We start from the raw sequence: 27,773 nt of genomic DNA, 5'->3' as shown, positions 1-27,773 counted from the left end.
AGTATCCGTAGACAATACATAACGGAATGAGTGTGACTTTGCTCCAATAAAACTTTATTTAAAAAAGCATGCGGGGGGCAGACTTGCCCCCAGGCCTTAGTTTGCATTTGATTGATTTGCCTGGGCACCTCGGTGTCCCAGCCCTATAGTGGGCACAGGGGATGCTGCAGAGAAGGACGCAGGCCAGCTCTGCCTGGCAAGGACAGCACAGTTCCTCTGCCCCTGGCAAGGAACCGGGGAGCATGTAAAGGGAGTTTCTGACTTGGATTGGGGGCCAGTCAGGGTGGCTTTCTGGGTAAAGTCACATTGAAAGCTGAAACCCAAGTCCTGGCTACCAGCCAGCACAGTGGGGAGTGTTGCTTGAGGTTCGGCAAGGGCCAGAAAGAGGAGCCAGACCAGGCCTCACAGGAGGAGGCCTCTGGGAGACGGACTGCAAAGGTTGGCCTTTGGGGGCATGCGTGCCACATGTGTGGTCAGAGGAGAGCAAGGAGGCAGTGGAAGGCGGGACGCTGTCAGAGGCCCAGGAGATGGGAATGGAGTCAGGTTGGGGGCATGTGAAATGGGCCAAGGCAAGTAGGTTAGGACTGAAACCCAGGTTGATACAGTGAAAGTAAACATTTTCATGCACTTCCTGCATCTTCCAGCCTTTTAGGTGGGCTCCTACTCACCTCTCAAGGCCCAGCCTAAATGTCCCTTCGTCTTTCGAGCCTCTTGTGGGGCAGAGTTACGGGCGGCTTCCTCCAGACTGTCATAACATCATCCCCAGGGACACTTGTCACGGCAATGTCTCCCCACTGTGCCTCACAACAGCAGCCTGGAATATGCGCTGATGCATGTTCGCTAAATTAAAGGAAAGGGCACGGTGGATTAGCCAGCGGAGAGGCGGCTGATGAGCCTTGCTTTACAGCTAAGGAAACTACGGCTCAGAAGCCCAAGCAGTTTGCCCAAATGGCACGTGTAAGACTTCTACCCAGTCTAGTCATTTCTGCCCAGCAGAAAAATTGGCTTTCTCTACCTCTCCAGGCTTGGCTTTGTCACTTGCCTCACGATTCCTTAAATTATTAATCTGTGAGGAAATTAACTGAGAGCCAGAAGCAGAAGTCACACTCTGCAGGAAGATAAAAGGAGAGAATGAAAGAGGCATTTGGTTTCCAGGGACTCCATCCTCTGGTAGTCCAAATGCTTACAGGGAGACTCAACGCCCTTTTTCTAAATCCCAGCCGGAACTATGTCGCCAAGACTATCCTGGCGGGCGGTGAGGCCCTGGGCCTGGAGAAGTGCCTGGAATTCTTGGAGAATCCGGGTCGTGAGGCGGTCAGAGCCCGTGTCTGGAGCGCTCCAGCAGCTGAGGGGCGACGCTCTTGGCTCCATTTATTACAGCCTATTTTTAGAGGGCAGTTCAAGTGGGGGTGGGACTTCTCCACCCCCCTCCCCAACTGGACTGTTTCAACCCTATCAACTATATCCCCTCCCATCTCCCCACCCCCAGCCAGCATGCAGCATGTGAAGGTCTTCTCCTTCCAGAACACTGTGTGGAGGGGCTTTTGTCCATCTTGATTCCAGCCATCCTAGTAGCCGTGAGGTGACACCTCACTGTGGCTTTGATTCGCGTTTCCCTAATGACTAGTGACGTTGAGCAAATTTTCACGTGCTTATTGGCCATTCATATATCTTTTCTGGAGAAATGTCTGCTCAGGTCCTTTGCCCATTTTTATATTGGGTTATTTGCCATTTTATTATTGAGTTGTAAGAGTCCTTCAGCTAGTATGGATACTAGACCCTTATTTGATGCATAATTTGACAATATTTTCTCCCATCCTGTGTCTTCATTTATTTTTATTTTATTTTTTTCCGAATGATGACCTTTATTGTTTAAAAGAAAAATGCTCCCACGCGTCTGATTTCGTCTTTACTTAGGGCTTTAAACACCCAGCTGGTTGTTTGTAGAGCCGAGGCCGCCTGTGCACCCTGTAATTTTTCCAACCTCGCAGGTCGAGGCCCCGGCGGTCACGGGGTCAAACAACGCCAAAAGGCCTCCGCCGTCTCCGAGACCCACTTGGGGACCCCTGCCCGCTCAGGTGGCGCGCGGGACTTCCTTCGCGGGTCTTCATTTATTTCTAATGTAGCAAAGAAAACATCAGAAGTGAAGAGGAGGCATGTGGAGATGGGCTGTGGATTCCTGCTCAGCCTCCCGCCTGGGAACCCTGGAGCACTAAACTGGCTCTAGGGCTTGCCCTTTCCCGGCCGTAAGCAGGGCCAGCCCAGCCCTCTCCCTCCACTGTTCTCCACCCGCCCCAGTTCCCCATCTGGGAATAATGCTCCTCAACGGGCCCGTCGCACCACCCCCTCCAAATGAAAGAGTCAGAAGGGCACAAGCGGATGCCCCTGCATGCGTGGCTTCCCACAGCTTCCTGACCCCTGCAGACCTGCCAGCTGCCTGGCCCTCCAGGAGATGTACCTGCGGGTGGGGCGGCCCAGGACAGGTGGGGTTTTGATCGTGTCTTTCTGCTTGAGGTCTCCCAACTCCATTTGGGCATTCCACAAGTGTGGGTGCTGGGCACTGTGCCTGCCTTCAAGGAGCCGGAGGACAGACGATACAAAAAATGTGCAAACTGAGAACAGCGAGGCGTGATTGCTTCTAGGAGCCTGGGAGCCTCTCAGAGTTAACCCCGGTAAACGGAGCCTCAGTTTCCTCTTCTGGAAAGTGGGGTCAGTAATAACTCCACCTGCATCACAATGTTGTCTTGAGGACCAAATGTCAGTAAAAAGCTCTAAAATGCTAATTAGTATTACTTTAAGCTTGCCGTGGGGGTCTGGAAGTTGTCTCTGGGTGAGGGGAGGGCAAAGGGTTGGGTGGGCTTAGGGAGAAAGCAGCAGCTTCCATCAGATCCTCCCCCAAAAGTCCCCTAAAGGGTATCCCCAGCCTCAGGCGGGGACCCACTCCCCTATCTCCAGGGCAGGGGTGTCAGAGCCCAGACCCGCACTGTCTGGGAAAGCAAAGCCCCGTTTTATAAACGGAGGCCAAAGTCAGGAGTGGCAGAGCTTGGCGCCGTTGGCAGAGTAGGCTGCAGTTGGCTGGTTTGGGGTTTTGTATTTGTTGTGCTTACACGCTTGGGAGGGACATATGGCTACTGGGGGCTCCGTCTTGGAGGGAGGGCGCAGCCCTCCCAGGAGAAGGCCCATGTCTGGGACAGGGTATGATGCCGCCTTGGGAGAATCCCGCTCCAGCTCGCGGCCCCGCCCCTCGCTCCCTCCCGCCCGCGGCACGGCCCCCACCACGGCCCCGCCCTTCGCCCCTCCGCCCGCGGTCCCGCCCCTCGCGCCTTCCTCCCGCGCCCGCGCCCACGGCCCCGGCCCCGCCCCCGCCGGGGCCACATTCCTCCGGCCTGGCCTTGCGCTGCGCCAGGCGGGCGGCGGGCGGCGGGCGGCGGGCGGCAGCGGCGCGGACTCGGCTGGCCTGGGGCTCGGACTTGGGGTCGGGAGCGGCGGGGACCTGCGGGTGCTGGGCCGGGCGACCCGAGGTGGTCGCGTGGCTGGCGGGCGGGCAGGGCGCGGGCGGTCGGGTGTCGGCCCGGGTCCGGCCGCCGCTGGCCCGGCCTGGGTCCCGGGCGCCCGGCCCCGCCAGCTCCCTCCGCGGCCGCCATGTGGTGCCTGCACTGCAACTCGGAGCGGACGCAGTCCCTGCTGGAGCTGGAGCTTGACAGCGGGTAAGGGCCGGGGCGGGGCGGCCGGCTGAGCGGGGTGGGCTTGTGCGGTCGTGCAGCGCGGGTCCAAGTGAGTGTGAGCGAGGGGTTGGGGGGCTCCGGGGGCAGCGCTCCCCGTTAGTGTGCGTGCGGGCCAGGAGCGGCCCGAGAACGGGGGAGGGTGTGCGTTCGCGCTCGTCAGCGACTGTCGGTTGGGAGCCCGTGTGGGCGAGTCTCGTGGGGAGACCACTGGGAGTTGGTATCCGGCGCAGGCGGCCCGCAGGGGGCCGGGAGTTTGTGGGAGGGAGCGTGGTCAGCGGGCGTCTGTGCTGTGTCTGGTGGCAGGCTGGCGGAGGTGTCAGGCCTGTTGATGCTGGACCCTGGGCCTGTGTCCGTTCTGTCGGGAGGCCCGCGGGGAGAGTGTGCGGGGCTGTGCGCAGGTGCCCGGGTGTGCTCTGGCGGGGACGCCTGGGAGTGCACCGGGGCACCTGGAGCAGGAAGGTCGAGTTCTATGTGGCTGCTGCTGTGTCTGAGCGGGGCTGCGAGGGGGCCGCTGGTGGGGTTGGGGGCGTCTGTTGACGTGTGTCTGGTGCGGCCCGGGATGGAGTCTGGCGGGCATGAGTGTGCCCTAGAGATCATCCCTCTTCTTCTTCGGGGCCTGCGGGTGGCTGGCTGAGCGTCCAAGGGCCTGTGTTCATGGAGAGAGAGGGAGAGAGTGTGTATGTGCTGGGAATATCGATTTCCTCGCTCTTCCCGCCAGCACAGCTGCCCCCTGAGCTGTCTGCAGGCCCCCCGGAGGAGCAGGGCTGTGGGGCGGAGGGGATTTGTTGACAAACTGTCCTGGCTTGTGTCGGGCCCCTTGCGGCGGGAGCCCACCTTCAGCCGTTTGATCTCTGAGTTCAGAAATTCTGCAGCGTGTGTCTGGCAGCTGCGCTGAGAACGCATGTATGTTCCTCTCCGCGCCCCCCAACCTCACCTCGGGCCGGGGCCCTGGGACTGAGGCTCCACGTGGGGTTGTGGAGTGTGGTTCCCAGGGACCATGGCTACTTGCGTCTGGGGCGGAGGCCAGGCAGGCTGCAGCTGCAGGACCAGCTGTCTGGAGTCAATGGCATCAGTCCGAGAGTGGTGTGGGGGTGGGGAGTGTCATGATATTCGCATCCCACACGTGCCGGTGCCGCTGCCGTGCGCAGCTGTCCACCCCGTATTCCTTTGCATTCTTGTCCTTGCGGTACCGCATCCCCATGTTGCAGGGGAGCAAACTGAGGTTGAGCCTTCTGTTGTCAGCACCAAGGCTCTGTGGTGTGAGTGCCTGCTGTATACAGTCCCTGCTCTAGGCACTGGGAACACAGCAGTGAGCAAAACTCAGAGTCTTTGTACTCCTGGGGCCACAGGCTGGCGGGGACACGGTAGTCGGCATGCTCTGCTGGCTGGGCCTCCTCCATCGCCAGCAGAGAGAGCCTGAGGAGTCTCTCCGTCCGTTAGGACTTGTCCAGTGCCACCCTTCCCGTTGGGATGTCCGTGGCCACCTCTTCTGCATGTTCCTACGTCCTGCATCTCTTCTCATTGGAAGTCCCTCCGTGTAGCCAGTCTAAATCTTCCAGATATAGAGAAGCCTGCTTGGGCCCTTTTGTGGTCAGAGCTGGTGATGAGCAGCTGCTCCTTGGTCTCCGCCGGGCCAGGTGCCCTGGAGATTAAGCCCTACTCAGGCCCAGCCCGCAGCTCACCCTCGGGCCTCCGAGCAGGTGGGGCCCATTTGCTGCGGAGTGCCTGGGGGAGGGCGGGAGAGGATCAGCGCAGCCCTGGCCTGTGGTGGCTTAGCAGGGTGCTCCTTGGGCTGGCCAGCTTGCCCCCAGCCCAGAGTCCTTCCGCGAGGACCATCTCCCCGTCTCTAAACACAGAGAGGACCCAGCAGGCTCCAGAGGCCTCGGGACACCCCCAGCGTGTAACAGGTCCAAGGCAACCTGTCCCGGCACGGCCGCGCCCCCCGGCCAACAGCATGCCTGGCACCTGTCCTGGGTGCTCTGCTCTTTGAGCCTCTCCCACCCTACCTTTCCACATGGGCACATAGAGGCAGGGAATCCAGGGACATGACCAGAGCATTATAAGGCGAGCCCAGAGTAGAACCCACACGATCTGATGGAGACCTGCGGAGGGTCCCTGCCAGCCCTGCCGCCATCCTTGGGCTTTTGCTCAAGGAAGTCGGACTCTGAGCTGGTTGTGCTAATATTTACACAGCTTTGGTTCCGAAACATGGACAGGACTGCCGGCTGCACAGTCAAACAGCGTGATGACTAGACGAATAGGTACTTCTGGAAGAGTATGGACAGGGCTCCAGGCGCTCAGTATACACGTGTGCGCGTGTACGGGTGTTATCTGGCTGGGCTCTGGAATGTGCCATCGTGGTTTGCTGGGAGAATCCGTGGGTCCAGGGCGGCTCAGGGCGTCAGGAAAGAAGGGCTTGGGGAGGCGGACAGCCGTTATTCCAAACCCCAGCTCAGCTCTGTGAGTTTAGGCAAGTTTCCACACCCTGCGAACCTCTGTTTCCCCATCTGTGACAGGGAGTGGTGCTGCTGGCTCATGGAGGGGCCGAGGCCCTCCCAGTGGGTGGCTAAAAGCCCTCGCTGCGCTGGCTGCCCCGTCCTCGGTCAGACACACAGTTGGCCCAGGTCAGCTCTAGGTGCCTCCCACCACCAGGGACCCATTGGATTTTCTTCCTTCCTCTTTTGTAAATTTCCTCTGCATTATGATGACGTGTGGAATATCCGCCCAGTAAGCACGGAGACGAGGCGACGGCACAGGGCTGATGGGTCTGGACCCAGCCAGGAGAGAGTCCTGTGGAGATAGCCCGGGTGCCCTGGAACTGTGTGTTCCTGGGGGGCGGGGGGAGGGTGTGCAAAGGCTGTTGAGTGTGATTTATCATTTGTTCTCAAAAAGCAAATCGTAACGAGTTTAAAGGCCATTACAGCTCTTGAAGAAGTCGTCGGTGTGGCCTTAGAGAATCTGGCTGTTCCTGCTGCGTGAGGGGAAAGTGGTGGCAGTCGTGGTGGAGGACGTGGCGTGGTAACTGCTGCTCGTCTGCCTGCTTGCCTGCACTTGGGTTGGGCGTGTGTCCCTGAGCCCCCGGCTGTGCTTCGTGCTCGGCCATCGTGGCGAGCAGTGCACCCGTGGATGTACACGCTCTCCGGCCCGGAGGGCACTGTGTTCTCTGGAGAGACGTGTGCAGCCCCGGGGCAGCCACGTCACACTTCCTGTGTTCCTTTATTCACTCACCAGGCACCTGCTCTGCCAGGCCCTGGGCTCGATGTAGGGGAACCAGACTACTCGTGTGAAGCCGTGAGCCCCGGGGCCTGGACCTCGGGGTTGCACAGAACCCTGACTCTTCCCAGCTGCGTGGCTTCAGATATATTGCCTCCCCTGTCTGAGCCTGGATTTTCTCATCTGTGAGGTGGGACCCCAAAGTACATTGTGGGGCCTGTGCAGCTTTGCCTGGTGACTGAGGACCCCTGGTACGTGCCCAACAAGGAACGGCAGCCCTCGGCCCATCGTTACGTATCCTCAGTGCTTTCCTTCTTGCTGGTTTCTGGAGTCTGCATGGGGCGCTGGGCCTGGTCTTAGTTGCTCTGACTTTAATAGCTTTTAATGCCTTATTCGTACATGGCTGTAGTTTCTCTGCTCCTTGATGGAAAGGACTGTTCTTTCCATTTCATTTCCTTGGTTTGCAGTTTCCTAACACGAAGACAGTTTCATGTGAACTTAAGGCCCAGGTGTAGAACCATGGCCAGAGTCCCCTCCCTCTTTGTATAGATGGGGAAACTATGACGACATTGTTTTTTCCTCTTTGTTCAAAGGTTGGTATAATAATAATGACAGCAGCGGTTGCCATTTGGTGAACTCTGTACGAAGTACTTAGTTCTCAAAGCAGTTGATGAGAAAGAGCTTCTGCTGGGCCCATTTTTCAGTTGGGGGAAGGTTACATGCCTTGCCCAGGGTCACCAGCCAGTAATCCTGAGAGCTGAGCTTTGAACTCCGTCTGCCTGGCTCTGAGGTCTGCACTCCTCACAGCCAGGCTCTGCTCCCTCCCGGACTAAGTAATCTTCAGCAAAATATGTCACATCGCAAGTAGAACCTTCTGCATCTTTCCCAAACCACAGAACAGGAGTCTAGTGTCCCCTGCTGTGAGGATTCCCGGAGTGTCCCCAAACGTGCCAGCTATAGGCAGGTTGATGACATCTCTCTCCATTCTCCTAATGTCTTGACAGACCCCAGAGCTACTTCCCCAGACACTCCAGCAAGATGCTGGAGGATGCCCTTGGTCCCAAGTACCTGATGCATTTTGAGGGTAGCACGCTTACCCCCAGGCCAGTCTCAGTGTGGCACGGGGTCTCAGGGACAATAGCTAACTTCCCCTGCCTTGCTGAGGGACCCGTGCGAACATAGCTGGCCTGTGCATGGTGAGGAAGCCCAAGGGCATGGCCTTTGACGTCATGAGGGGACACACCTGCATGTGGGCTGTTGAATTCCATCCCATGGGAGGAGAGGAGGACCATTAAAAAAACTGGAAAATTTGAAAGAGTCCCAGCTGGGAGGCAGCCTCCTCGTCTGGGTTTCCTGAAACGGCTGTGGTCCAGGCAGGGTCCGTGTCTGTCTGCCACTGTGTGCACTTTCTTCCCGATGCCTGAAGATGGAAGATGGAAGCAAACGGTGTTTGCTTTTCTGTCTCTGGCTGGGAGGCTCGGTGGTGTGAGAACTGGATGCAGTCGTCCAAGTGAAACATGGTGCCTTACTGTGTTATAGAAAGAGCTCAGTAAGTATCAGTTTATGGTCATTGTCAGTGTTATTATTTATCCTGATTATTATCCTGATTATTCCAGAGAGAGGAGGCGTCCCTGGGAGCCCTGGCGTCAGGCATCACGTCACGTCCCCTTTCTGGGCCTCGGTTTCCACCTCTGTGAAGACCGCGGGACCCCTGTGGTCATTTGCTGAGGGAGGACGTTTGGTCCAGCGGTTGGGGGGCAGATACTGTAGCCTCTGACCCTGCCCTGGGCCTCACACTCTCTGTGATCCTGGGAATGTTCTTTAGCCTTTCTGTGCCTCGGTTTCCCCATTCGCAAAAGGTGAGTGACAGTAAGAGCTCATTACATGAGTTGATCCACGTAAAGTGCTTAAACGTGTCATGTAAAACACCTGGTAGACGGTAGCTTCTCACTCTTTCCGAGTTGAGGGCTTCCACGGCGCTGTTCCTCGACAGGAGTGGATGGCCCCTCTTTTTGACTGCAGGCAGGGTCAAGGCTGCTCGTGGTGCACGGCGGCGGTGACTGGAGGACCCAGATCGCAGCCTTGGTGAAGGGCGACACGCCCCGTGGGCTTGTGTGTGTGCTCCTAGCCTCTGCTTACAGCTGAGGATTGAAACCTCCCACGGAGGATGGACAGTGGAGTGTTTTGCCCGGAGACTGGGAAACGTGCAGCTGGGCACCTGCAAGGGAGGGGAAGGGCTTGGCTGGGTTTGGTGGGTCTGGAGTTGGCACAGGTCTGATCCAGACTGGAATGGGCCACAGAATAAAAATGGTAATATCTGACATTCGGGTGGCCTTTGAATCTTACACACACTTATCCTATTTGAACCTCCCAAGAGCCTTGTGAAGTATTATTCCCATTTTACAGACAAGGAAACTGAGGCGAGAAAATGAAAATAACATATTCAAGTTTTGTACGATGTAGATTTGGTCTTCAGGTTAAGGTATATCTTTCCCCCTCCCTGACCTTATTGTGGCGAGGGCTTGGGCTTTCAAGAATGGAGGGTGAGGCAGAGGCAGGAAGGGGCGGGGGGGCAGACAGGAATGTATGGGACCCACCCCCACCCCAGGCCAAACAGCAGCACTGGGTTCTCCCAGCAGCCACGTGTGGAGAGCACACAGTCCACGTCGCAGTGGGTGCGGCACCCTTGCAGCTCTGGCTAGTGACCTGGCATCTCATAAACATGTTTGCTGGCCCGTGAGGTCACCTGGGAGGCCACCCGGCATGAGAAGGGCCCTCCGGGTCCCCTGACAGTGTCAGGACGGCTCCCCCGCGGAGGGGCTGGTGGCAGTTGTTCAGGAACTGCCGGCTGCTCCCGGGTTCTTATGAATCGGTCTTATTTCCCCGTGTAGACCCTGGACAGGCCCCAGGGTAGCTCAGTGCCGTGCTGGGGCCGGAGAGCAAGTGATTGGGAAACGGCTCTTTCCTCTGCCGCGAGAAGGGCGAGGTGCGGCCCTGCAGATGCGGCTTCTGTGTTCCCTCCGGCCTTGACTTTCTCAAAGCCATAAATCAAATGTGCAGGGTTTGGGCTTTTTCCCCCATGCAGTAAAAATGGCAGAATGGCCCAGGAAGATGCTAGGCCTTGATGTGGACGGCAGATTCTTGGCACTATTTTAAACTCGTTCTTATGGAAAACTCCAAACATATCCAAAGTAGAGAGAATGGCAGAATGGCTCCCATGGGCAGTTTTACTTCCTTGCCTCCGGATTATTCTGAGGCAAATCCCAGACATTTTGTTGATTTTAAATCAAGGACCTGTCGTGCGGTCAGCCTCACGTCTGGCAGTGGAGATGTCGTGTGGCTGGGGTGGGTCCCTGGGGCACATCCGCGTTCCTCCAATGGCCCTTGGCTGTGGTGGCCCAGCCTGGGAACCCAGAGCCTGGCCCGGTTTCCCGGCCTTGAGACCCGAGTGACGCCAGCCCCCGGGGGAGGCCAGGCCTGCGAGGCCCCTCCGTCAGGTCGTCGGGTGGGATGCCCAAGGCACTGGCCTTCACCCCGCAGGCCCCCAGGCAGGACTGGGCTCCCTGCCCAGTGTCCCCACGGGGCCCTGCCTGCTGCCCCGGGGCTGCCCTCGCCCGGTGGTGTGGTAGCAGTGGCCTCTGCGCCCCTGTCCCCCCACACAGTGGCCTCTCATCTTGCCTGGCCTCTGGGTGGCCTGACACGTGGCCCCCAAGTGCTCTTTCCTCTGGCTTAAGAGACATCCACATGTACCACTGCAGCTCCTTCCAAGCCCTCGTGGCCAGCCCCTCTCCCACCCGGGCCTCTGTCAGGCCCTCGTCCCTCCTCTGTGCCCTGCGGCTTCTACCCTGGCTCCTTACGGCCTCCCCTCCCCAGATCTCCCCGCCCGACCCTGGCTCGGTCTCCGGTTAGAAGGCTGGAGTCATCCTGACACCCACCCCCCCCTCACCGCCCTGCATTGTGTCTCAGCCTGGCACACGGTGGGTGCTCAGGAAATACGAGTTGGTCTGGTCCTTAGGAACATGTTAACATATCACTGTCACCGCCCCGGCGTCTGACACAGTGCTGGGCACACAGAGGGTCCGCAACCAGATTCAGTTAAAAAGCCACAGTATGCCCGAGTCCCACCCCACTCCTGCTCTGCACCGGTGCCCACCCAGTCAGCGCACCCCGCACTCTGCTCAGGCGGGAGCTGGTCTTGGGTCACATGGTCTGACGCCTGGTTCTGAGCAAAGGCCTCTCCTTAAGGTCTCTTCCCACTGCCACCCACCCACCACCTTCCAGCCACCCGGTCCCCGTGGCGCCGTGGGACGCAGCCCCCAGCACGTCCTGATTCTCAGGCCCCAGGACTTGGGTGTGTTACCACGTGGCCCTCACAGCAGCCCTGTGAGCTGGACAACACCCCCATCTTATGGCTAAGAAACTGAGGCACAGAGAGGCCTAGTCACTTGCCCGAGGTCGCGCAGCTCCTGCTTGCCAGGTGCCAGCCAGGGGAGGGCTGTGTGCCGCTGTTACAGGAGGTTGAGGGGCAGCATCCTTCCCCAGGCCCTCGCTGTTCCGGCTCCGGCTGCTGCGTGTGGGTGGGGGCCTGTCGGCGATGCTGCACATCCAGGTCCTGAGAGGCAGGAGGGGGTCGGGGGGCAGGCAAGGGGGGTGGGCTCCCCCTCCCGAGGAAGGGATTGCAGAGGTGCGGGTGTGAAACACGGTGGCCCATCGGCCGGCGGCCCGGTGCCTTGGTCGGCCTCCCCCCTTCTCCCCTCCCCCACTCACTCAGTTACATTACCTCTATGTCTCAGTTTCTCTGTTGACTAAATGGGTAGGTGATAGAGCACTTGCCTCTACCTTTAGCTCCGAGCGTGAGCCCTCAGTGACCTGCGGCCCCTGGGTGACAGCGCGGTGTCCACGCATTCCCGACTGTGACAGAGGTGCCGCTCTGGTGGAGGTGTTGATGGGGGTACGACTGTGCACGTGTCGGGGCGGGTGTATGGGAACCCTGCACTCGACGCTTCGTTTTGCTGAGAACCTAAAACTACTCTAAAGAGTAAACATCTATTAAGGAAAAAGTTGTTGGATGGTTAGTCAGTTCCCTGTGAGACACTCAGCACGCTGGGGGTGTGGCTGTCACCTGCTGCTGTGCAGTGATTCTTGTCACTGTCAGTTCCTTCCTTCCTTCACTCGTCCTAGGATGTGCTGGCCCTGAGGACACAGACGCACAACGTGTGTGCCCGTCCCAGGGTCAGCTCACTATCGGGCAGGGCGTCCGGGGGCCTCTTATGGGCTGTGCCCCCTCCGTCATGGGCGCCCAGTGCCCCGGGAAGGGCATGGACAGTGCCACAGCCTGGAGCAAGGGGAGGGGTGGGCAGGGCCCCGTGGGAGCGGGCATGGGCACTGCCCCAGGGAGTCGGACCGTGACAAAGATTTTAGGTCGGCAAGGACTTGGATGATTTGCAATTTGGAAAGTGCTTTCTCGCAGCGGAGGGAGCGAGAACAGCTTGGTGGCCCACTGTCTAGGATGGGACTGGACAGCTGGGCCGAGAGCGTCCCGGGCTCCGAGAGGGCCCTGCACCGGGCCCTGGCCGACAGGGTGGGCTGCAGACGGGAGGCCTGCATGCCGGATGTCCCCTCTCTGCCCGGTCGCTCCCCCGAGCCACCTCCCCAGCTGGTGCCTCCTGCCTGCCCTGCCAGGAGGGGGCGGGTAGGGTCCCTGGGGCCCGGCCCAGCCCAGTCTGCTGGAGCCTGCCACAGAGAACTGCTTTATTTGAGTCCATGTTGCGCGTATGGAAATAACTAGAGGCCTCTGTATTTAATTTGGCTCAGCTGGGAAGATTTTTGGCTGTGTGCATGCGTGTGTGTCTGTGTGTGTCTCTGTGTGTGTGTGTGTGTGTGTGTGTGTGTGTGTGTTTGGAAAAATCTTTCCGAGTGCACCCAGGGACTGGAAGCCCCAGTCATCCTCATGCAGTCAAACGGTCAGAACCAACCAGGACCGCCCTGGCTCAGGCCGGGATGAGTGTCTGGCAGAGGGCAGGCTGTAGGAAGTGGCCAAGAAGAAAATACACACGGGGAAGAGCTGATGCTGTGTGCACATGAGATCCCGGTGAGGGGAGCGGTTTTGTAAACTTTCAGGTAACCTGTGGGTGGAGTGAAAGGGTGAAGCTCTGTGCGTTGCACCAAGGTGTTCCTGGTTCCCGAGCAGGGAGTGCTTAGGTTGGTGCTGGACTGGAGACCACGTTTCCCACATCTCTCTCCGGCCTCAACAAAGGCCTCAACAAAGGCCCCAACAAAGGCCCCGGCAAAGGCTCTTGGCCAAGCCCTTGTCCGTCCGTGTGCAGAGCAGAAATACCCCCCGCGCTCACACGGGGGCTTGCAGTTGGCAAAGCCTGTGCTCACTTGATTCCCCCTTGCCTGCTGGGTAGCGGGCAGGAGTGATATCCATTGCTAAGATGAGCCAGCGGAAGGAAGCCTGGAGAGGTGAGGTCACCTGCCCGGGGTCACTCAGCCCGGCAGTGGGGCAGCTGGAGCTCGACCTGGTCTGACCTCCTCCCAGAGCCGCCCTACCCTCCCTGTGGGCGCTTCCCGAGCTACAGGGCACCGTTCCTTTCACAGACAGGTGAAGGGGCTGCTGAGGGTGGGCAAACCCCGGGACGTCACCTGGGTATCAAGGTTTGGATGAACGCTTTTTAAGTTACATCCTAGCCGCACGACATTGAGGAAGGAGGACGTCTGGTGAGTTGAAGTTTGGTGGCCGTGACGGCTGTGTGATTGTGGGTCGTCAGCCATGTGGACCCACTGCGGTGGGTCTTGCAAAAATCAAACGCTCAGAGGGTGCGACAGAGTGGAAGGCCTGGGCGTTCCCACCGCTGTGCAGAGCTGTGGGAATTCTGGAGCCCTGCCCCTCGGGACTTGGTGTTCTAAATCAGGTTCCTTGGGAACAGCAGATCCCGGAGCTGCAGATCTGACTTTTCTGCTCTTTGAGTTGTGAATGTTGGTCCTTTGCAAGCATGGCAAGCAAATGCAGATGCTCTGAAAGGAAGGCGGTGTGAGGGAAAGGAGCAGGCCAGGTGTGGGCAGGCTATAGGGAGTGGTGAGGACTGTGGCGGTGGGAGAACGCGTGCCCTCTGACGGGTGTGGCTGCCGCCCAGCTCCGTCTGATTGTTACCAAGCTGGAATATGGGCCCGTGTGGCCTGATCCTTAGCTGCCCATCTGGAGCTCTGTGTTGAGACCTCGTGAGCTCCCCTTGCAGAGACCCTTGTCTCCCAGAGAGCTCTGCCCCTCAGGTGCCCATGTGAGGAGTGGCAGGGTGGGTGCCAGGCCTCCCAGCCAGCCGTCCTGGGGGTGAGGCGCAGGGTCCCAGATGGCTGGGCCTCACCCTTCCCTTGGTCCTCGCCCAGATGGCGCTGGGGAGAATAAAAGGCTTTTTCCAGCCTTTCTCTGGAAAGGCTGCCCGTCCTGCGTTTGGCTGCAGGACTGTCATTAGAGGCCCCATTTCCCTTGGTTTAGGCCTGTCCCCTGGCTTGGTGCTCTGGTCCCTGGGATGTGGGTTGAGGTCCTCAGGCAGGTTGGGGTCCCCTGGGACTGCTGGTGATGCCACGTGAGCAGCCCCTCGCCAAGCAGAGGCCGTGGCTGGGCTGGACTGGGGGTTGCCTGTGTCGGCCCTCACCCCTTCCCCACGCCCCTGCCTCCACCCGAGCCTGTGGCTTCCCCGCCAGCTGGATTCCAGCCCAGGTAAAAGTGCACCTTTGCCGCCTGTGGAGGGGTCCCTGTGCCTGCCTCCCATCTGAGGCCCCATCGGGGCCGGCCAGCAGGCCTCCCAGGGCTGGGGAGGTGGGCGCGGGCAGAGGTGGCCTGCACGCGGCCCCTGTTCTTTGAGCCTCGAGGCTTGGGGAGCGGCGTTCTGGGTGCAGAACACACGTCTCTGCCTCAGAGAAACTCGCCCGAGTCTGCGGCCGTTTGGTGCTGCCGAGGCCGGGCGGCAGGGCCAGGGAGCAGGTCCAGAGTCCCAGGCCCTGTCACGGCTGTGGGTGTGTCGGGGGAGTCGGATGAGTCTGCCCCCCGCCCCAGGCATCGGTGCCCCCGCTTGTAAGTGAGAGAGGAGTGAGCCCGGCTGCGGGCTTGCTGGGCCTGACTGAGGCGGCCCCAGTGAAATGCCTGGCCAAGGGGCTGAGGGCGCCGCCCAAAGGTCTTACAGGGAAAGTTAGGGGCACGCGGGCCCTGGTCCAGGAGTAGCTAAGAGAGGGCACAGGTGTGGGAGGGGAGGCTGGGAGGTTCGCCTGATGCCCAGCTCTGGATCCTGATCGTCCAGTGGGCCTCATCCTTCTCATCTCTGTGTTTGTTGAGTGAATAAGCGAACGAACGAGGGATGCTACTTCCCAGATTCACAGGGGCCCCTTAGCCACTGGTGGCATCGCTCGTGTAGCATCGCTCATTCGCTCATTCACTCATTCAGCAAATGCTCACTGAGCTCCCCGAGCCCTGTTGTCAGCCCTGGGGGCCTGAGCAAGGGGCCAGCAGCATGCAGCCCCCACCCAGCTTTCCAAGGCAGAGACACAGGATGCAGGAGAAAAGGCAGTCAGATAACCAGCCTGCTCGATGCAGTGGAGACAGTGGAGGTGGGGGAGGGTGGGGCTGGTAGCTGCAGAACCCCTTTCCCTTCCCTGTTGCCAGGGTGGCCTTTATGCCCTGCGTTTGCCGTGCCCTGAGCCCCATGGGATGGCCTTCGCTGGATCTGACTGCAGGCTGTTGGCGCTGACCTCTGACCCTCCGTCCCCCCCCCCCCCCCCGGCTATTTTAATGGGAGTGACTCACGATGAGCTGCCGGGAGGTCCAGCCCGGGCTCCGGCAGTCGGGTAGACAGCCGTTCTTTATGTTTAGGAGTCAGGCCTGCGCCAGGGATCTCGGAGCCACCACCTCCCCAGGGCCGGAAGAGCGACTTGGAAGTATGTTCACAGGGCGAGGGCCTGGCTGCGTAGCGGACTTCTGTTCCTTCCCTCTGGCCGTGCGCTGGTGACAACAGGCCTGTCTGAGGAAGGGCGCTGCCCCGCCCCCTGGAGGGTTCCTGTCCAGTTAGGCTCGGCATTGGCTGTCTCTAGGGCTCCTTTCCCGGGTCTCTAGGGCTCCTTTCCTGGCAACGGGTCCCCGACTCCATACCCCCGAGGGGGCGGCCTCGCTCCTGCTCTGCAAGTGGGAAACTGAGGCTTGGGGAGGGTGGCTGGACCCCGGGGTGTGGGCCACCCGCCCATACTCTTGCCGACTCCCGTCGGGACACCGTAGAGTGGTGAGTGCCCTGCAGGGCCGTGTGGGCACTCAGGACCTGGGGTGGGGAGTGCCATGCGGTGGCCCCCACGCCCCACAGCTCGGGTGTCCCAACACCGCCGCTCTCCTGATGCGCTCGCGTCCTGAGGAGACCCCGCTCCTGCCCGAGGCCCATCTCGCCAGCAGCATCTGACAAACAGGGAGATGCTGAATGTTGGCGCAGTTAGCAGGGCTCTAAAAATAGCCTCCCACTCTGAGAAGTTCATTGTTCTGAGTCCTATATTTTTATACGTATATAAAAACCACTTCTGGAGGCCTTGGTGCCAGTAGAGCCAGTCTGCAGCCTGGGAGGCGGGAGGCGGAGCTGAGCTGGACCTCATCCCCGGCAGCGCAGGCCTCGGGGCAGGGGAGCGGATGCTTTGCGGCCACAGCCCTCTCCCCGGAGGTGATGGGGCAGTCGGGCCAGCGACCTGTCCGCCCTCGTCAGGGAGGACGGTGGCTGGGCGGCTTGAGAGGGGCTGTTCCAGGCTCAGGGGCCATCCGAGGGGTCTGCGGGTCACAGAGGCCAAGAGGCGCGGGGGTGGAGACCCAGGGCCAGTGTCAGGGCTGCGGGCCCTCCCTGCAGCTGGACACAGGGTCGGAGTGAACCCCATTTCTCTTGCTTAGGTCTAATTCAGACCTCGGGCTCCCGAAACTGGCCCTGCCCGAGTCCCAGCTAGCTGGGGGTCGGGGGCAGCCCACTGACCACCCCGCCCCGGCCCCTCAGAGAAGCAAGGCAGGGGAGCGGTCCTACCGGGCTGCCGGGTCCTACCTGCTGGGGCCCTCTCCTCTGGTGCTCCTCCAGGGCCCTTTCCTGTACTGTTCAGGTGTGCCCAGGTCCCTGCAGGCTCGCACACCACAGGCCTTCCCTGGAGCGCCAACCCTTCAGCCACCGCCCATCCCCTCCTCTCACCCGCCCGCCCGTCCTCCTTCTGCCCCAGCTCCCTCCCTCCCTCGCCTCCGGGCCCTCTCAGCCCCATCCTTAGCCTCCCCAGCTTCTCGGTGACCTCTGGCTCATCACTGTCCCTGGGACCAGCCCTTTCCCCCATCCCGTCGTCAAGGCCTGCTTGTGCCCCCAAGGGTCACCGCAGGGGAAGGATGGGGGGAGGTGGAGGCAGTGACTCAGGGGCTGAGGGGCCTGTGCTCCACAGTTAGCGTTCCCTTTCTAGGGTGCCACTGCCATCCGTCCCACCCCAGGTAAACCCTAGACCCTCCCTTGGCCTTGCCCCGACCCTGCGGTCCACTGCACCCTCCCTGACAAGGCTTGCAAGGTCCTGAACACTCTGGCTCCTGCTGCCCCGTGTGTACCCGCCAGACTGAGCTTTCCCATCCCTTGTGCACACAGTGGACCCCGACCTCCGCTGCTTAGCCTCCACACACACAGTGTCCTGAGCCGGGAAGAGCCCTCCCCCGCCACCCGCTGCTCCGCCTGGGGTCCTGGCAGAGGGTTTGTGCCTTCCAGGAAGCTTCCCGCCTCGGGCGCCTGATGCACCCCCATGACTGTTCCTAACGCCATCTGTCGTCATCGTCCGTGTCCCCCCGCGTCCCTGGCCCTGACCTGGGTGTGTCATATAGTTGGCTTCAGTTCACGGAATGAAGTGACCAGCCTGGGGGAGGGGGTTGCACGGGGGCTTCTGGGGGAGGACAGACCTTCCCATGGGCGGCTGCTTTGGGGTCTCCATTGCGGTCCCCACGCAGCCCAGCTGCCCCATCCATGGTTTGGTGAATAAGACTTTTCAGGTCCAGAGAAAATCTTGAGAGACATTAAAACCGGTGAGGTTTTAAAATCACCATTCTTTTTTTAAAAAAACAAAACCCTGTAGTAAGTTATCTTATTAGCTATGTGGCTATGTTTAAAGCCTCAGTAAGGGAGCTGGCCAGGCCAAATCCTTAGGCTTCGGCCTGCAGACGCCATGTCCCTGGGGGCCCTGGAGGGGCTGAGCCGTCAGGCCGCTGCTGCAGGGCCCTGGCTGGACTGTTTTACTGTTGGGAACCTGAGGTCAGGCCAGGGGAAGTCGCCCCTTCGGGGGACTTGGGCCCGTGGCTGCGGCTCTGTGCCCTCGGCACCTGCGGGGCAGGCAGGCAGGCGTCCACCACGAGGCAGGCGGCCGGCGGGGGCCCAGGGCACTGCAGGTGGCTGCCTCTGAGCTCAGCGATGGAGGCCACGCAGGAATGCGACTTCTTCTGATTTTATCTAAGAAAAGCCAGAAATTCGGGTGAGTGAACACTCCTGGTACCTAGTTCTCACTTGAGAAAGAAAAAGAAGATGGTGGCCGCTGCTCTGTGTACAAACAGAGCCACGTGAGCTGGACTCAGGCCCTCCGCCTCAGGTGTGCACCTTGCCCGTGGGTGGGCTTCCAGAGCCAGGGCTGTGGGGCGGCGGGAGGGGAGCGGTGTGGCCGGGTCTCTCCTGCTGAGCCCCCGTTTCCTCTGTGTCTGACGGGGGGCTTGGCTTGGTAGTCAGGATTCCAAACAGGCCACAGGTCACAACCAGCCGGGGCTCTTTTTGAAGTCCCGTTTCAGGGGCCGCACTGCTGGCTGACCCTTTGAATTCTCGGGATCTCCAGACTTGGGTGGGAATCGGCCGCCGACTCTCTGAAGGGAATCGAGGGACCAGCCCGGTTCGGGGGCCATGTGCCCCAGGCCCTCTGCAGTTATCTCGTGTCTGTCACCTGGGCACCACCTCGCGAGGGAGGGGTGTCAGTGTCCGGCCAGAGGGTCCTTGTCCCTTTTGAGCCCCAAAGTTAGGGGCGGGGAGGTAGCAAAGCTTCCAGCTTTCCTTTAAAAGCCTATCTCTAGACAGTTCTGACTCATGTTCGCGTGGATTTTCTGCATTGAAATTGGCAGTTTGGGCGTGTTTTGGGTCTCAGTGGCTCCGTATCCCACCATCCCCAGCCAGGATCTGAAACCTTATCTGAGGGTTGGGTCCAGCCAACCCGGCTGAGACAGTTTGTTGTAAGTTGGTGCCCACCCGGGCTCAGGTCCCGCTCCCACAGACCTTGCGGTCCACGTGGCAGACAGAGCAGCCCTCAGGAGTCTGGGTTTCTTTAAAAAGGCTTCCCTGGCTTGGTAGGGGTAGTTCAGAGTGTGTGCATCTCCTATGTGCCAGGTGCTGTTCTGAGACCTAGATGTCACGGGACAGACATCTCCACACATGGTGGCAAGGCGGTGGCATACCACTGTAGAGAGGTGCAGCAGGGGAAGATTGGGGGAGGGCTGGGGTCCTCGCTGAGACTCGGGCAGCCTTTGAGCAGAGACCTGAAGGAGGTGAGGGAGTGAGCCAGGTGGACATCTGGGAAAAGACACCAGCAGAGGGAAAGCACGTGCAAAGGCCCTGCGGTTGGAGTGTCAGGAATGTGGAGGAACAGCCAGCAGACCAGCAGGGTGGGGGTGGGATGGCCAAGGGGGCATGGAGGAAGGGTAGCAGGGGGACAGCCGGTCCTGCAGAGCCTTCTGGGTCACTGTGAGGCCTTGGCTCTAAGCCCCATGAGGGACAGCAGAGGAGGGACCTGGTCCGAGTTGTGTTTTAACAGATCCCAGCTGCTGAATGAAGGGGCGAGAGGGGCCGGATGAGCCTGCTGGAGAGGCTGTGGCCATAAGGCAGGAAGAGGTGAGGCCTGCGCAGACCGGGCTAGTGGGGGGTAGGCCAAGCAGTCAGGTGCTGGCTCTGTTCTGAAGGTGGAGCGGCCCAATTTGCTGACAGACGGGGAGTTGGGTGTGAGAAAAAGAGAATTGCCAAGAGCGGCCGTCAGATTTTTGGCCTGAGCAGCTGGAAGGATGGAGTTGCCATCGGCTGAGATGGGGCGACTGCAGGGGCGGGTGGGGGCCACGCAGGAGCTCAGCGGCGCCTGTGTTCCAGGGGTCTGCTGGGCAGCAAAGAGGGTGCGCCTGGGGCTGGACACGCGTTTATTCAGTTCCTTTGTGATCACTGTAGAGCCTCATTAAAGCAAGTGTAGGAACTGGGTAAAAGCAGGAACTCTGCTGATTCTCCTGAGCCTGCCAAGCCCTAGGGCCGCCTCCAGATTGTCCAGAAAGCTCGTCGCCTCCCTCGTTTTGGATATGGGGCTCCTCGTTAAGCAGCCAAAAGGGACCTTGGATGTTTAGGTGGGCGTTGAGGTGGATGTGGCTCCCGCCTCCCCCGGCCCCTCTGTCTGAGGCCTCGGCGGGGTCTGGAGGCCCTGCGTGCTCCCCGTGGACTTGCCCGCCCGGCCCTCCATCCACCCTCCCCAGATTTCCACCGGCCCTGCAGCCCTCCTGAGGTCCTTCTAGGTCACACTGACCCAACCTGCCCACCAGGGGAGGTGCCTAGCATTGCCCGGCCTCAGTCTAGGGGGTGCCCAGCTTCTCCTCCCTGGGAGGGAAGGGCTTCGGGGTGTCCGCCGGGATCCATAAGTCCCTTCGGCTGCCAGCTGGGCATCCGTCTTCACTGAGGACCACTTACCAACTGTGGTCCAGGCTGCGAGGCTTTAGTCCTCCCTGGAGATGCTGCCTCCACCCAGACCAGGGAGGAGGGTGGGTGAGCAGCGTAGGTGAGGCCTCCCCGGTCCCCTGGGGAAGCCCTCTGCCCCCGTCTTCCTGGCACACCAGCTCTTTGTCCCTTTACACACTCACTTGTCCCTTCACATCCACCCCGTGTCCTTGTATGCTGTTCCTCGGGGCCAGGCATGTGTCAGTGGGAAAGACTGGGAGAATGACCTGCATTTGCATCCTGACTCTGCTTCAAGCTCTGCGTCCTTGGGCGAGCCCTGAACCCTGAGTCTCCATTTTCCCGTCAGCGGAGGGGGGAGAGCCGTGCCTTCTCCACGGGGCCACGGCAGGGATTAAATACATGCACTTAGCTTGTGCCAGGGCTCCCACGTGGCACGCTGGGTGGGTGTATGTGGGTGACGACCCACCCCGAGCCACAGCAGTCCCTGAAGACTGGTTTTCCAGACCCTGATGGAACGCCTGCACTGCCCCGAGGCAGCCCTTCCCCAGTAGCTGAACTGCTAAACGCCTCACCTCCCGAAGCCTCCGGGCTGCCTTCACACTGCCTGTGGCCCCTGAGACCTGCCTGCCCTTGTTGCCCCAGGATGGAGGACACGGCCACCACTTCCTTGCCCCCTTCCCCTCCTCTCCAGACCGTGCCCTGGTCTGCCTGCGTTCCTCCCCCAGAAGCTAGCGCAGAGCAAGACCGTCCCCTCCGCGTTCTGGGCGACCCACGTGTTAACGTGGCCTAGGCAGCAGAGTCACAGGAGCCCAGGGGGAGCTGGCGAGGCCGCGCGTCAGTTGCCTCTGGCCTGGACTCCCTTTCTGGAAATCAGAAACCCTGAACAGAGCCCTGGACGTCTAACCACGGGCAGGCCTGCAGATCGCTCTTCCTCTGTGTGGGGCCGGCCCACTCGGAAGAGGGTGGCTTTTCCATGTCATGTGACCACAGCTGGCACCATGCAGCCCGGGCTGGCTTATCTCATGACCACGCGCGACTCCGAGATCCCCAGGCCCTGAACCCCAGCTCTGCCCCCGGCATGTCAACCGCACACGCTTTCTCTGGGCCGCCAGCTGGCAGGTGCACCCGCCTGGGGTCAGGTCCCCTGCATGGGTGACCTTGGCCCAGTGACTCAGCTCCACCAGCCCCACGTTCCTCATCTACAGAAGGGACAGTGGCCTAGCACCCACCCACCCCCACCGCCTCGGTCCCCAGGGATGGTGGTTGGGTTACAGGCCATGTAGGTTAAACACCCAACACAGCTCCTGTACCCAGCAGGTTTACAGAGGAGAGTTGCCGCTGTATAACCCAAACCCGTGTGTGTGTGTGTGTGTGTGTGTGTGTGTGTGTGTGTGTGTGTGTGTGTGTGTGTGTGTGTGTGTGTGTGTTTCACTCAGAAGTCATAGAAGCACAGGGCATACGTCTGTCGGCTCTGAGGCCAGGCTACCTGGGTTCTGATTTCACTCGTGAGCTGTGTGACCTCAGGATGGGCCCAACCTCTCTGTGCCTGTGGGGTGTATTGGGCGGTCAAGAGGACTAAATGAGCTTCACGTACAGCTTAGAACACCACTGACTATGCAGACATTAGTATTATTTCTGTCATCAGCATCATCAGTGTTGGGGGTGACAGCGGGTTCCTGCTTCTGCCCCGAGCCTCCTCTAACATCTTTCTCAAGGAAAGTCATTCATGACCTCACAGGCCATAATTAGACCTCCGTGGCTCAAGAGGCCAAGGGCCCCCTGCCCTGACTCTCCCCAGCTAGAGTCAGGATGTGGCGTCTCGGCTGTGGGGCCTGGGCCCCTTTCTAGGACCCTCCTGCCTTCCCCTGGGAGCCCCTCACCCGCCTCCGTGGCTCAGTGCTGCAGGGGGTGTCCGCAGAAGGAGGGGCCCTATAGCAGGCAGGGTAGGTGACCCTTCTAACTGCTGGCACGTGCAGGCAGGGCCCTGTCAGTCAGAGAATAACTGGAGACAGCAATCAGAAAGCGCTTTTATGAGCCGAGCAACTTTTAAGGACTTTTCCTGTACCGACTCTGTAAAGCCTCACAGCAGGCATGTGAAGTTGGCTCTCTAATCGCCCTCATTTTACAGGAAAGGAAACTGAGGCATGGAAGGATTCCTGCCTGTGGTCACACAGCTGGTGAGCAGTGGAGCCAGAATTCCAGCCCAGACGTCTGGCTAGGAGGCGGCGGCCAGGAGCCCGTCCAGCCCCTCACTTGGCAGAGAGGAGGCGGAGAGGCTTCAAATGTGTCCTCTGTTCTTATGTGGTTTCCGTCATCCCAGGGCTGTCGGAAGCTCCGGGCGCTGTGATCCAGCCATTTCCCCACGTAAACATAACACAGACCAGCCTCTAGTGCAAGAAGACATGTTTGGAAAACTGGAGAAGGGGAGGAGGAGCCTGGGGTAACTCGGCGACGCGACGCAGAGCTCGGTGTCCCCAGGCTGGTGTGGGTAGGGCCGGGCCACTGTGGCCGCCTCTGTGTGCAGCTCCCCTACACATACAGCCCCCTCCTGCTCTGTAGCCTCGGGGCCCCGTTGTGCATGTGCGGAGCTTGGCCTCTCGGGAAGGAGCCAGTCTTGGGTCGCGGTCTTTGCCGGAGGCTGAGGCTTTCAGGGACTGAGCCCTCACAGAGCAGAACTCCCAGTGGGGTGGATGGACCCCACACACACTCGCCCAGGTGATCTCCACGGTGACCGGGAGTGCGGGAGCGGGGGCCGCAGCAGGCGGGGGTGGCCTTGTAGAGGAAGTGGGACTTGAGCTGATACCTGGGCGTGGCCTCAGAGGCCAAGAAATGCAAGTGAAGGGCAGCGGGGTGCAGATGGATGGCGGCTTCTAGCCAGTGCAGGAGTCCTTCAGCCACACCTCTGACAGGTGTCTGACCTGCCGCAGCTTGCACACCTCTGGTGACGGGGAGCTCATCACCTCCAGAGCAGCCCTGACCACATGAGAGCATTTTTTCTCGAGCGATGCAGGGCGATGCAGGTCACAGTTCTGTCTGCAGCAGGATCTGCTCTGTCCTCTGCCTGTCTGCCCGTCAGAGGCTTGACCGCAGGCCTCATATCCCCTCTGGCCGCTGCTCTCCTGGCTACACGGTCTCAGCCCTTGGTGGGAGGTCGCCTTGTGCTGTAATTGGGGTTGGCAGACGGGGCCTCTCTCGCCCCAGCTGGCGTCCGTCGTGGTCTGTGGTGCGCCGTGCTGGCAGCCGTGCAGAGGGGAGTCTGTGGTGGATTAGCGATGTCTGTCCTGGGCTGGCGGGAGAAGGTGGGAGCAAAAGCGCCCAGGCTTGAGAACCCATCTGGGGCTCAGACCGTCTTCCGCTGTGATCCGATACCTGTAATGGACGGCAGGGCTGGGTCTGCTTCTGGCTCGTTCTTGTTAGTGGCTGGCTTCTCGGCTTGTATTAAACTCAGGTCAGCCAAAAAGGTCCCCCAGTCTTTTTCATAAGAACAGCCATCAAGCTAAACCTTCGCCCATCTTGACGTTGTTTCCAGTATATTGATATATAATTAATTTAAATCAATCCCTTGTTGACAGGCATTTAGATTATTTCCAAGTTTTTATAATTAGAAACAACACTGCGGTGGAATTCCTTGTACTCGCCTCTTTGCGTATTGGTCTTATTTCCTTCGCGTGGATCTCCAGAAAAGGGATTGCTGGATCAGGAGCGTTTTCTCAGAGTGCTGGCACCAGCCTTAACTGTCATGGAACATCCCAGAAACTCTAAACTGTCAGGGAATGGCAGGGACTTGGGAAGGCGCCTGCCCATTCCTAGATTTGCACATGGCCCGGGAGTCTGTGCGTGATCACAAATTCCAATGTGCAGCTGAGGACCGACTCGGGGGTGTCCGGTCCTGGCTGATGGACAAAGGCTTTGGGACAAGCTTCCCCAAGAGAGAAAGAGGACCTGGGTGGCGAGAGGTGGAGCTCCCGTCCGTCGAGCGCGGTGGTGAGGAAGAGGCGTGCAGGGCAGGCTGGGAGCCGGGCCAGAGATCTGTGTCCCTGGGGCAGCCTGCAGTGGGCAGCCTGCTGTGGGGTGCCTCTTCTGCTCAGGGGACAGACCCTTCTCCCCCAGGAAGGAGCTGGGGGCAGAGGCGAGTGCTAACCAGGACAGAGGGGCTTCGAGCCCTGAGCTCCATCCAGGATGTGGGTAAACGTCTCCATGGGTTCAGGTCAAGCATCTGCAGGACTGAAGGTCAATGACCAGGTCTAGCTGCTGCCCTGAAATATTTAGAGCAGCGTGTCCTGAGAGCATCTGTTGCTGCCCGTGCTTGTCATCAGCAGGCGTTTCACGTCAGACGTTGTCCTTGTGTTCACCAGGGGTTTGGCTCTGGTTAAGGAGACTCTCTCGGTGTCTAATACTGTGTCGCTTGTGTTTGGGACCATGAAGGAGTGATGTTCTCTGCCTCAAGATGGGTTCTTACACTACGTGCTCTGCTCGCTTTTGTCCACTCATTTCTTGGAAGACAGTGAGTCATACTGGTTGCAGTAGGATGGCCTGGCCATTTCTTATCGGGATGGTTTGAGGTTTGGATTTGGGGCGTGCAAGGGCTGCCACATTGCACAGCTCAAGGGACCCCATGCACATAGATGCGGCAGGACTTGGTGACAGATGGAATGGGGTGAGGCCCCATTCCATCTGTCCCCAAGCGGGGTTTGGCCGTCGGGGAGGGACTAACTTGGTGACTCAGCTCGGGACTCTGGCTCCGTCACTGCATGGTGATGGGCGACCGTCGCCGGTTAGGTTTGGGGCAGGTGGGATGTACCGGCGGGGGTGATGTAAGAAGCCACGTTCCGGGACCGGCAGGTGGCTGGCCTGGGAAGTGCCTGCACTCACTTGGCAGGTGTCGCTGGGCCCCGTTAGTCTGGCACATGTGTCAGCATTTGGGGAGCGTCAGCCAGCAACGCAGAAAAATGACCCACGTCCTCACAGGGCTCCGATACTGATGTGGGGGGCAGCCGGCAAAGGAAAGACAGGAAGAATACATCACACTATACAGCGTGCTGGTGGGCAGACCACTGAGTGTGGGACTAGGGGTGCTGGGGAGAGGGCTGTGTGGTTTTAACTTGGGCGAGTGGTGGGGGCCTCACTGGAAGGTGGCACTGAGTAAAGACCCAAGGGAGGTGAAGGTGTGGGGCGTGCTGAGATCCGGGGAACGGCGTTCCAGGCAGACGGAACAGCCAGGGCAAAGGCCCTGAGGCCTGCCTGGCCCCTTGGAGAAGGGAGGAAGGAAGCCAGTGAGGCTGGAATAGAACGAGCAGGCGGAAGAGGGGCCGGCGTGTAGTCAGCCGAGGTCAGGCCTGAAGGGCACTGCGAGGAGGACGGTGTCTTCCCAGTGGGACGGGGAGCAGGGAGGCCCTCGATGTGGCTCCCGTCTGGTCAGGATTGCTCTGACTGCTGTGGGGAGAAGAGAGGCGGGGGCATGAGTGATAGTCCAGGGAGCCGCGGTGGCGGTGGCCTGGAACACCTGCTGACAGGTGGGCAGGCAGGGGTGTTTCAAAGGTCGGGCTCACAGGGCAGAGGAGGCTGCAGGTGACGGTCAGCCCCTTCTCTTGGCCTGGAAGGAGGCCTGGCCCTCTCCGCCAGGCACCTTCTGAAACCTGCTGGCTTGAGACGGTCGGGAGCCAGGTCATGGGCAGAGCAGGAACCCCGGGCTGGCACAGCCCCAGAAAGCCCTTGCGTCCCCCCAAGCACCTCCATCCCCATCCGATCCCGAGTGCGCCCCTCCTGCTGGGGCCCAGCCTCCACACGGAGGGACTCCGCACAGATGTCCTGTCCATGAGCTCAGGCGGGCGGCCAGGCCTGGCCCCTCCGCAGGGCAGAGCAGTCCCCTGCCTGTCCTTCCTCAGCTCCCTCTGCCCCAGACCGGCCCGGCCCACTGCGGGGGGATAGGGGGACGGCCTTTCACCTGTTGACACCTGTTCACGTCGCTCCGCGATCAGGTGAGCGCGGGCGGGGTGGGGGTAAGGGGCCAAGCCCCTTCCCTGTGAGGGTGGACACCCCCTTTGTCGGGGGTGTCGGGCGCTGGGGGAGAGTCCAGGCCCCCAGCAGGAGGGGCCCGTGGGGCACGGAGGGACTTCCCGCTCGGACCTGCACGGAACCCGCCCTGTCTCCGTGGCCTCTGCAGACTCAGGGCTCAGAGGCGATTTAGAGTCCTGGCGAGCTGAGCCCCGGCTGCTTCTCCTCAAGGACGCGGTTCTGTTTGCTGTCACCCTCTCGCTGGGAAAGACAGAAGGGGCTCTGACAGAAGTGCTTGCAGGGGAGGCGTGGCGCAGGCCGGGGCTCCGGTCGGCCGCGGGCACCTCCGGGGCGTCCATCGCCTCTGGGGCCCGTGGGCTCCTTCACTCTCCCCTCCAGCTGTCCGTCCCGGGTGGTGGGCCTTGTCAGGAGAACGGGAGAGTCTGCAGTGCTGCCCGTCCCTGTCCCCGTCCACCAGCCCACACAGGCCCACGAGGCCCCGGGTGACCACGAGCGGCCAAGGAGGGTCTCGAGTGGTGGTGGGCCTGAGGCACCGAGAGCGGCCCACCTGGGTCACGGACAGGGGCCAGGCCTTGCGATGAGCGTGAGCCCTTGACTCACAGCCACATTGAGGCCAGGCACCCAGGACTCTTCCCCGTGGAAGGACCCTCATCAGACCCCAGCTCCTGGGCACCGGCTGGGATGTCCTCTGCTGCAGGAGACCCGCTGTCTGTCCCCACGGGCCAGAGCGGAAGGCCTGCACTCTTCTTAGACGGCCTGCCGGGCAGCACGTGCTGGGCTTTACAGCCAGGTGGGCTGGGGTGTGCTGGCTCCAGGGCCTGCGTGCCCATGCCCCCTCCGCAGGAGGCATGTTACACGCTGGGCAGTTGGCTCTGCAGGCCCTGGGACCCGTGGGGACAGTGGGAGCGGAGCTGGGCAGGTGGGCCGGGCACAGAGGCTGCTGAATGCAGGGCGTCCCCACTGCTCTGAAGGCGGGACTCTGGAGGACGGACTGTAGCTCACGGGGTCTGTGAGCCCTTCCCTCCTCCGGGCCACCTCCAGAGGGACCCCACCCTGGCCCCAGGGATCCGATGGACCGGGGAGTGGCAGGGCGCCTCGGGAGAGG

At 60.5% G+C, this 27,773-nt stretch overlaps 1 protein-coding gene across 2 annotated transcripts in view; it reads left to right on the top strand.

The window, feature by feature from the left end:
• The first annotated feature begins 3,443 nt into the window (after nt 1-3,443).
• The window catches only part of IQSEC1 (IQ motif and Sec7 domain ArfGEF 1), a 64,284-nt gene continuing 39,954 nt past the window's right edge, over nt 3,444-27,773 (top strand). For both annotated transcript variants that reach the window (XM_082848242.1, XM_082848243.1), the window contains exon 1: nt 3,444-3,707. In XM_082848242.1, the coding sequence (XP_082704368.1) occupies nt 3,643-3,707 (65 nt within the window). In that variant the 5' untranslated portion in view covers nt 3,444-3,642. The remainder of the gene's footprint in view (nt 3,708-27,773) is intronic.

The sequence above is a fragment of the Leucopleurus acutus genome (assembly GCF_964270905.1).
Source record: "Leucopleurus acutus genome assembly, chromosome: 10".
Taxonomy (NCBI): Eukaryota; Metazoa; Chordata; class Mammalia; order Artiodactyla; family Delphinidae; genus Leucopleurus; species Leucopleurus acutus.
The sequence above is the reverse complement of the archived record's forward strand: the minus strand, read 5'-3'. Positions and strand labels throughout refer to the sequence as shown.